Here is a 9,221-nt window from a genome sequence, read left to right as displayed (position 1 = left end):
ATGCCATCGCCATCGTAAGAGTCGTCGACCGCGTCCCTGGAGGGAGAGGAAAGGTCTTCCGACATCCATCGAGTCTGGTGTTTGCGCGTGAGCTCGCGCACCGTCGAGTACCTCGCCTGTCCAAGTCGCCGAGGTGAAGCTGGCGGGTCAGACGCTACGACTCTGTTCTTCCGGGGGGAGGGGGAAGCCCGTCCAAGCTCGTTACGAGCAGAGTGTCGATGAGGAGTTGCAGGCTCGATGAGAGGCTATGAGAGAAACGAGGTTTGATTCGCCATGAGCTCTACACCGTTTTTAAATAGGCATACCTTCTCATCCGAGTTCTTCCTCTCCATGAACTCTCTAGGCAAGGGCTGTCTGCCCTTCTTAGCGCTCCCGTTATTTGGACTTCTCCGAGACGATGCCACTGCAGCGAGCGCGGCTGCCGTGACATCTTCGTCATCTGAACGATACTGCTCATATCCCTCGTCCACAGAGAGCGCGGTGGACACTCGCTTCCGAAACGTCCTTGAGGGTCCCGGAGATGGTGCACGGTCTCTGTCGCGAGAAGCTTTGCCGACCTTGTTTGGAGAGGCCGGCGCGGATATACGTCGTTGCCTTACTGATGCTGGGGCGCGAATCTCGGGATACGCAGAAGGCGGCGGGGGCGGTGTACTCGGCCTACCATCAGACGATTCCGAGTGATTATACTGACTTTCACGCTCGGTTTCTGAGCCAGATTGTTGGGTGTCGCGACGTCGCCCGTTGCTGCCATTCGAGACGGATTGAGGACGAGGTTGCAATACCTGAGCGCGGGACGAAGATGTGTTGGACGAAGAAGAAGAGCCTGCTGTAGGAGGAGAAATGGGAGACCGCGAGTGGTTGGAGGGAACAGGAGAGCCGCGAGATATCGAAGAAAGCTTGTCTAGGACCTGTATTGTACACACACAAGGACCAAGTCGATGTTACGACACATGATGGATTGCGTCCAATACCGTCGCGCAGCACATTAGCCGAGGACAAGAGTCAGGTTTCATCGCGAAGATCGATAGCAGAAACCGTGAGTATATGCGCATTTGCAGACTCGGAATCACATACCATTCGATTCCTCTGCGTCAAGTTCTTCACCCGCTGCAGCGCGCTCTGGTTATCGGAGGCAGCTTTGGGGAAGGAGCGCCTCCGATCATCCGACAGCCGCGCGGTGTGATCCTCATCGTTTTCATTCTCATCTTGTTCGTCTTCGTCGTCCAGAGTAGACCCTCTCTTCTTGTTGTAGCCGTAGGAGCGGTCGCCAGAGCCGCCAGACATGTCTGAGGAAGACCTGATACTGAGCGGGCGGTGACGGACGCTGCCGGCGTTAATGCTGCCTTCGCCGACGCTTCCGCTGCCCGTGGAGTTAGTGGCGGGCGGACTGGGCAGGCCAGAAGCGTTGGAAGAGGTGCTCGGGCTAGGCGGTTCAGGCAGGTCGGGGAGGTTGGGGGGCGTTGAACCAGCAGACCCGATGAAAATTGCCGACAAAGGACGAGACTTGGGAGCCAGCGTAGGGCGAGGGGTCATCGGACGAAGCTAGACGGACAGAAGATCATGAGAAAACGAGGGGCGTGCAGAAGGAAGGACGAAAGGCAGGGCCGTCGTCGTCGCAGACGGCCGGGACAGCGACGAAGGTGAAGTGAAGAGACAAGGTGCGCACCGGCGTCACTGCCAACCGTCCACGCTGTGTCCTCGTTTCCATGCTTTCTCGCGCTCTTCCGCCCGCAACAGCGTCGATCTTGTCTTCCCTCGACGCCAGGTCCTTCGCCCCCCTTTATTGTGCGCCGCTCGCCACCTTCTCTGCATATCTGTGCCTACTTCAACTGTCTCTCATGTTGTTGCATGCTGCGAGATCGCCCAATCAGGCTATATGCGGTCTCTACGGTAGAACTCGCTGAATCGGGCGAGGCTTCGCACGCTCAGAGCTTGTTCCAGATACTCATATGGAATGAAGACTTCCCTCGGTCTCGCTGTTCATTCTTCCCCGTTGACCGCCAGGGTGTGCTGGGGAAGTGGACATGGTTTGGGCTGTATCTGGCCGCTACGAAATGCTGGAGATGTCTTTCAACTCACGGGGCGCGCAATGTCCGCCATCTGTGAGACTGACGTCCGGATACACGCCACGCCGGGTACGGGGATCCACCATCTGAGAAACACCGGGATGTACACAGCACGTCGACGCCTTGAGAGTCGTAAAATCCAGATATCTGCACACCGCGATAGCTCGATACATGGAGACGTGGATCGATCATACGTATACAGACTGTCTGTTTGCTCTGCCAACTCAGCACATCGTTCGGTACATAGCGCAAGCATTCCGTAGTCCAGATGAGTGTTTGTATGATTTACTGGGTGCCTGTCCGGATCAAACTCGAGTCCCACTGCTCACAAACCGATACTTGGGCGTGGAACCATTGCCAGTTGCCGTGTGGGGATTCATGAAGAACGGGCACGCTAGACCTTCAATGATAGTCAGCACATATCGCATAAACAAGCGTTTACTCTCACTCACCGCGGATCCGCCGGGATAGTAGCCGAGAGCAAACCTCTCCTTCTCGTTATCCTGCCGTTATGTGTTTAGCACAATAGGTCGGGCTAAGGAATGTAACTCACCTTGACACTGGTCATCACAGGAGGCTCCACCGGGTACATCGTCTGAGCCTTGACGATGTCGTCCCACAGGCTCGAGTCGGGCGCCAGAGTAGCGGTGGAAGCGCGACCGGTCGAACTAGCAACGTCCGAGCGGGGCTCCGGCGATACGGACAGCATGATAGGCGCGACCGGACGCCGTTCAGTCACACTAAAACACGGCCAGGTTAGATTTACACAAGCCTCGTAAGCCGGGAAAGGAACACTTGCTTGAGGAGCACGCTAAGGGTGTACACTTGAACAAATATCAATATAACTCCAGACTTCGCTGTATACATTGCAAGACGTACGGTTTCCCAGGACGAAGGTGACAGCCAACCAGCTGAGGTTGAGGCCCATGATCGTCACTCCGACGGCATTGTATAGCGAGAGGATTCTATGATCGTCATAAGTAGATTGCAACGTCAGGTGGACGCAGTACATACCCACATGCGAACAGACTCTTGAGCGTCCAGTACTCGGCCTCATCCACGAAGGCCGTCCTGCCACGGCTGCAGCAGGCACGCTTGAACGATCAACCAAAATATCGAATCATGTGCCGTCAACACGTACAATTTACGCGCATATGGCTTCTGCAGCCACACGTAGCCGAGCGCGGCGAGAACGATGTTGAGCCCGCCGGAGATGCTAAAGGTGGTGGTCATCGGCCACTGTGCGATTCGGGTGTCAGTCATTCATAATAGCCTCGTCGAACAGGTTCCCACTCACGACGTCGGCGGTGTTAATCAGCATTACGGTAACATAGTTCTGCTGGAACCTAATACACTCAGTTAGCTTTGTCACCATCCTCGGGTCAACGACCACCTACATGTATACGACAGAGTCTGCAGCACGCGGATCAGGAGTATGACGGAGTACATTGAACAACACCGCTCACAGATAGACAACGCTGTGCGACGTCACGATGAGCAAGTCAACTGCAAGTAGTATACAAACATGACTCACCGAGCTGCAGGACTATGAACATCGTCTATGGGAAATTTATGTCAGCGGTCGAGTCCCACAGTGATCTTGTCCAACTTACGGCAGTCACCGTGAAACCTATGTTGTGTTTGGCTGATAGCATGGAAATGAATAACAGCGTACTCCCGGTTTTGCGGGGGAAGAACGTACCAGCGTGGAGGCGGCAGACGAAGAAACTGAATAACTAGCATGTAAGAAACAGCTCCCGAAATCCCCGCCCTTACCTTTGGGCGATCGACGCAATGAACGTCTGAGTATTTCTCTCGTTAGCATTCCTCTAGACGGGGCAGTATTATTCAACGCACCACAACTGCGATTTGAATCTGAGAGAAGTGATCAGCGTATGGTGCACGTCGCACTCGCCCATGCTCACCATGATGCTCCTTTCGTCATACGGTCAGGTCAGCATACAGGTCTATCCCATGTAGAGGCACATCGCGCTCACCATTCGTTGTTGAGAAGGTCGGACAGGGAGCCGAAGTCGACGACCACGGACGTATACACAGCATGCGTGGTAAAAGCCATCTGAACGAAGTTGAACAGCCTTGCGATGACACGACTCAATTGTTGGACGCCTATCGTTGAAGGAAAAGGCTACATACACGAGCACCACGACCTGGATTGGCGCCATCAACTAGCCTCCTCTGCAGCTCAACGGAATGCACTTACAATAAGCCTAGTAGCAATCCCATCCTGCCCGGAACCTTGACACACGTATGCCATTGCCTTGGTGCATACCGCTCCGAACGCACTGTCAAGGGGAGACACCATTATCAGATAAACAGCGCTAAGAGGCGATGCATGCAGTCTACGTACATCGCCGAGAAGAGCAGGCCAAACAGAAGGAGACCCAAGGCCGCATTCAGCGTGGCCTGGAGGCCCAAAAACGTGTCGAAATCAGGGAGCCCTAGCGGGTCGAAGTTATCGCCAGCAGCAGGCAACGGGCTGCTGCTGGCGAATGCAGTCGCCGCAGAGGTGCCCGTAGCGCCAGGGCTCTGTGATGCTGAAGGGGCTGCGAAGAACGAGGAGCCCGTTCCGGTGACCAATACCGAGCTGAAGGTGGCGGACATCTGGTGCACAGAGAGTCGCTGAGCGCTGTACTAGGGGTGAGCGCAGAGTAGGTCCCGGGTATTGCCCGACATAACATCATGTCTTAAGTACGGCGTGCCACTAGCACCGAACGTGCCTGCCTGCGGATAGGAAGCAGACAGTGTGCGAAGACGACCAGACCTGTGCAGGCATGGTCATAAGGTCACGGAGTAGGCGCGATAGGAAGGTTTGTTGTGCGGAGATATCATGCACCACGCATGATGTTGCATTCACTTGAACCTCGTGAGACCACGGCATACTGCGCATAGAAGTCCGTTGAACGAGCCTCGATTCGCGGTGTCATACTGTTCAGGCCTCCGCCGAGCCCTACAGGAAGGTACTGAACGTCGAAAAAAATCACGGACCTCGGTATGATGGGACTAACATAGCTCACTTCGAGCTCCTGAGCATCGCTGCAAATTGCCAGGTCCGGCGTTCATTTCATTGATGGTATGGCCCGACGGCCGAGGACGACTTAGAGTGACGGGCTTCATGGCCATTATGAGAAAATGTCGAGGGGATAAGCCCACAAATGGATAGCGCCTTCGCAAGTATAACTTCTTGCTGCGGCTTCTCCGACACGACCTACGAGCTGCGCAGGATGGCGGATGCTTGCTAAATATATGCACTTGCACATCGAATCTTGTTTGCTGCTAACTACTGGGATTATCTTATAGTGGTGAACAAGAAGCGTGTTATTGCAGGTAGTACGCACCACAGCTGTGTTGCAATCAGAGAGGCGTTTGCCATCAAGGATTGGGTTTGTATTCACCCTGTGGCTACGTCCAGAGGCAGTGACGCGCAGTGAGGTATACGTAACGTAACCTGTCCGTACAGCCTCCGAAGGCCTGGAGAGCGGGTAATCATCAGTGTACAAGGAAAAGCAACATGTTTGCTTGCCATGCCTGACGTGTTCGAGGCCCTATGCCCAGCGCTCAAGGCGTTCAAATAATTGTCGTCCGACTCGGCGCCGGAGAACAATGACCTCGCCTCCCTCTCCAGGACGACAACATACAAGGTGTGGTTCTGTCCAAGTTCTGTCAAGAAAGCCGCCAAGCGACCCGGTCGTACGCTCGCGGCCAAGGCGATGCAGCTTCGCGCGGCCTACGCCGACAGTTTGGCAGTTCGAGCCGTCCTTGTTCGGCCATTCAAGACCACATTTCCGATGCCCGTTCTTTGTCACGGCGTTGACAGCATCCGAGGTTCGCTATGATGGCCGACCGTAGCAAAGACAGAGTCGTACCATCGAGTGGCGGAGGTCGCGGCTAGAGTTGGGAGAAGTCCAAGGGGATCGCTGGAAAGGTGAGTTCTGGATGCTCGAGGAAGCTTCGCGCTCGAGCGACTACGGATTACGTAGCGACAATCGACGGGCATGCCAATCACGGAGGCGTTGCCGAACTATCTTTGAACTCTGACCAGTGCACGACGGGATGAACAGCGCGCGGCATGGCATGGGCAGACCGCGCGAGCTCGCCACGCGACGGCGGGTGCACACCGGCGTCGACGTCGGGCCCAGTGCTGGCAGCCCCCCGCAAGAGACACATGCCGAAGAGCTCAGAAGCGATTCGCTGCAACAAGGGCCGATGGGGAGATGATGCAGAGGGCGAGTTCCATCGAGGTGCACCGGCGCCGGCGAGGACATCTGCACTGTTCTAATTATTGTCCCGCTTATATAAGAGGCGGGAGGAGGAGCAACCGCCCGATTCGGAAACGTCCAATTTCTGGCTTGCCCTTGACCATCGCGCTGCTGCCTTCCCTCGATACGCTCATTATCCCGCCCCACGCCGTGCTTGCAAGCCAACATGGCCTCCACGACGCTATTCCTCTTCCTCCTATGCGCCCCCGCACTCTCTTTCGCGCGCGACTCACGCGAGCAGGCCCGGTCTCCCAGCCCTCTCTGGCGGAGAGCGAGCTCCGTGCCTCCAGCGGGCTTCTATGATCCCACACAGACGGGGGGCAAGATGCTGACGGTGCGTGGCTTCCTGGACCTCGAGGCGCAGAGGTTGAACGTGGTGGGCAGATTGCTCCCAATACGGGCGGTCTCGGAGAGCCGCTCAACGTCATTCTGTCGGCCAATTCGGATTCTGAGGTTCTGGTGGACTCGGAGGACAACGGCGGCCTAAGAAACTACTTCCTGTGAGTTCTCATGTATGTGCCGACCCCTTCGCCTTTCCAACGCATAGGTAGGTCTGTCGGCTTCGGCGCGGAATGTCTCGGACAACACGCCGGAGACGCGCAAACAGCCAACTTGGGGGATGGCAAGGGTCAAGGCAAGTGCAACGTCCACCGGGCGACCTGTGTGTCGCTTACACCATCTGCAGTGAACGAAACGTCCGAGTTGAGATGGGACTATGGTGACCCAGAGCTGGGGACGTGCCAAGAGACTATCAAGGGTGGCAACCATTTCCGCTACTGGGTACAAGACGGGAGCCAAGCAGACAGGTGAGTGTCTCGTCATCCTCAGTGCCTTAACGTGCTGACTGGTAGCAGTGGTGCATATTTCTTGGCTACGTCTTACGAGCTACCCATTCAAAGTAAGCTTCTTCCATCCCCACGACCATTGCATAAGACCGACCTTCATCCTAGTGGGCCACGACATTATATTCGACGGGTATGTGACGTTGCGTCCCTTTACGGAATGTCCGAAGCTAATTCCGTGTTCACAGATATAACCTTGGCCGGTACGCAGTCTGAATGATTACCGTCAGCCACACACGCTCACTTCGGCCTTTATAGGGATTGGCTCGTGGGAAACGCGACAGCACAGTCGTCCCTGATACCTACGGGGAATGTTACCAACGGAACGACGTATTCTGGACAGACGTCGTTCGGCGGTTATACCTACAAGACCGACGCGTTGTATCTCTCTGGGATTGCCTCCAACTCTACCGATGGGGTGAACCACGAGGGATCCGTCGGTAACGCGAATACGCTCGCCGTTGACGGCCTTGTGGCCGTCTTGACGGTTAGCATCGTCTCGAAACCCGCGAGCACATCGTACGTGCTGCCCACGTCTTCTCTGCCGGAGCTCTCACTGATCATTCATCATGACAACTGCAGTGGCGCTTTGTCATTGCTACCCGCGCCATCATGGCCTCTCGCCGCAGCGATGTTCGCCGCGCTTGCGATATCATTATCAGCTTAGACCCATCTCAGTTCTACGTTTACCCCCTTGCCTCACTGTCGACCAGCCCGGCACCCCTTGTACAAAAGCTCACCATAGACTCTCCCCCTCGGACAGGCTTCCACTCGCTCTTCTCTTCTGCCCTATCCCTGGATTGTTCCCCCGCCGCCCTGCGGCACATTTACCTACCTTCATGCTATACCCGCCACCGGACACTTGACCGACGGGTTCCGCCTTGCGGCCGCTGTCGAAACCATCGCTACTCGTGCTTGTTACTTACTCACGACCTCTTACGACATGACTGGCTGGTGTATCATCTGCGCGGTCTTGCGCCCCCTTCTCTTTCTTCCCGCACATAGACTTTGCGCTGCGCCCTTAGTGCGGGCCGAATACGAGCACAGTTCGCGCTTCTATCTATTCGTGGGCGCCGCTGAGTAGGAGTTATAAGTCACCTGCGTATGGCATTACTCCCGCATGCGAGGCGATCGGAAGGTAAGCATGTTGCGTCTTTCATTGCGTCTTCTAATATTCACTCGCTCACTTGCCCAGCTATCTTCATACGAACTTCAGTAACAGGTGATCGCTCTTCCTAGTCCAGGCTGACTGCGCGCGAGACTCAAATGTGCGTGTGTGCTTACCCGAGCTACACGGGGCGACCGTTACATGTGGAAATCGACGTCAAGGGTCTTCCGGTGAGCCACACTCGCCGCGTCGCTTGATTCTATCCTTAGAGAGAGAGTTCGAGTGGAACATGTCTGATCTCTCCTGTCAAGAGCGATAGCAATCGATACCCAGCCGCAGCGCCTTGCATTGCCCAATAACATGTGCACGTCTTCAGCGAGAACTTTGAGGAAGGTTGAGGGGCGGGTGGCGGCGGGATACGGTCAGGGCATGGACAGAGTCGGAGCCTTTACGCTGAACGTTGCAAAGCACTGGCTCAGGTGCTCCAGAACGGGCCGCCCAGACGTGAGTCGACTCCGTCCCTTTTCTTAGCCCGCCCGCCCGCCCGCGATCGTGCATATCATTGGCCCGGGGGTCTACTGCACTGCCTGAAGCATGTGTGTGCGGTTATTGCGAAGATCTGAGTGAGGCTGAGAGTCGGCCGGGACCGCACTGGGTGTGGGCGCTTCGCGGGTGGCCGGTCTAGATTGAAGGCTGATCTAGAGCAGGGGTGACCAGACCTGCGCAGGGCCGTGTGGGTAGGCACTGTGGACTCTGCAGATGCACTCAGGATGAGTAGGAGTTCGGCAAACTGCTATTTTATGGTACACGCTTTCGGCTTGCGGACGGTAGGAGGAAGAGGTCAAGTGGCTGGAGTCGCGGAGATCGGGGGAGAGATGGGAGAAGGCACGATCTAATCTAATCTGGCGCGGCCGACGTCGACAAGGAA

At 56.0% G+C, this 9,221-nt stretch overlaps 2 protein-coding genes across 2 annotated transcripts; one reads left to right on the top strand and one right to left on the bottom strand.

Annotated features, from left to right (window-relative positions):
* Positions 1–2,201: 2,201 nt before the first annotated feature.
* Positions 2,202–4,744, bottom strand: TRAVEDRAFT_28477 (uncharacterized protein). The gene is made up of 20 exons (XM_008039024.1): positions 4,435–4,744; positions 4,288–4,369; positions 4,221–4,234; positions 4,064–4,162; positions 3,992–4,001; positions 3,924–3,941; positions 3,843–3,868; positions 3,769–3,794; positions 3,680–3,711; positions 3,601–3,625; positions 3,533–3,544; positions 3,464–3,479; positions 3,364–3,412; positions 3,208–3,305; positions 3,081–3,146; positions 2,946–3,031; positions 2,866–2,890; positions 2,620–2,806; positions 2,519–2,569; positions 2,202–2,466 (listed from the first exon to the last, which is right to left on the bottom strand). The coding sequence occupies exons 1-20, from the start codon at positions 4,686–4,688 to the stop codon at positions 2,461–2,463; spliced, it is 1,182 nt and encodes a 393-aa protein (XP_008037215.1). The 5' UTR covers positions 4,689–4,744; the 3' UTR covers positions 2,202–2,460.
* A 964-nt stretch (positions 4,745–5,708) lies between these two features.
* TRAVEDRAFT_28476 (uncharacterized protein) lies at positions 5,709–8,181 on the top strand. The gene is made up of 9 exons (XM_008039023.1): positions 5,709–6,677; positions 6,728–6,843; positions 6,895–6,977; positions 7,029–7,149; positions 7,198–7,241; positions 7,294–7,318; positions 7,374–7,388; positions 7,444–7,704; positions 7,768–8,181. The coding sequence occupies exons 1-9, from the start codon at positions 6,510–6,512 to the stop codon at positions 7,850–7,852; spliced, it is 918 nt and encodes a 305-aa protein (XP_008037214.1). The 5' UTR covers positions 5,709–6,509; the 3' UTR covers positions 7,853–8,181.
* Positions 8,182–9,221: the final 1,040 nt, after the last annotated feature.

Source organism: Trametes versicolor, assembly GCF_000271585.1.
Source record: "Trametes versicolor FP-101664 SS1 unplaced genomic scaffold TRAVEscaffold_5, whole genome shotgun sequence".
Classification (NCBI taxonomy): domain Eukaryota; kingdom Fungi; phylum Basidiomycota; class Agaricomycetes; order Polyporales; family Polyporaceae; genus Trametes; species Trametes versicolor.
The sequence above is the reverse complement of the archived record's forward strand: the minus strand, read 5'-3'. Positions and strand labels throughout refer to the sequence as shown.

What these genes read in the sequence shown, in the direction of transcription:
- TRAVEDRAFT_28477 (XM_008039024.1), bottom strand. Translation starts at nt 4,688, where the DNA reads ATGTCCGCCACCTTCAGCTCGGTATTGGTCACCGGAACGGGCTCCTCG. An exon ending in TAGGTTTCACGGTGACTGCC is followed by an intron (nt 3,626 to 3,679) that starts GTAAGTTGGACA and finishes AATTTCCCATAG; the next exon opens with ACGATGTTCATAGTCCTGCA. An exon ending in ACCCTTAGCGTGCTCCTCAA is followed by an intron (nt 2,807 to 2,865) that starts GCAAGTGTTCCT and finishes GCCGTGTTTTAG; the next exon opens with TGTGACTGAACGGCGTCCGG.
- TRAVEDRAFT_28476 (XM_008039023.1), top strand. Translation starts at nt 6,510, where the DNA reads ATGGCCTCCACGACGCTATTCCTCTTCCTCCTATGCGCCCCCGCACTC. An exon ending in CGGGGGGCAAGATGCTGACG is followed by an intron (nt 6,678 to 6,727) that starts GTGCGTGGCTTC and finishes CGTGGTGGGCAG; the next exon opens with ATTGCTCCCAATACGGGCGG. An exon ending in TCGAAACCCGCGAGCACATC is followed by an intron (nt 7,705 to 7,767) that starts GTACGTGCTGCC and finishes TGACAACTGCAG; the next exon opens with TGGCGCTTTGTCATTGCTAC.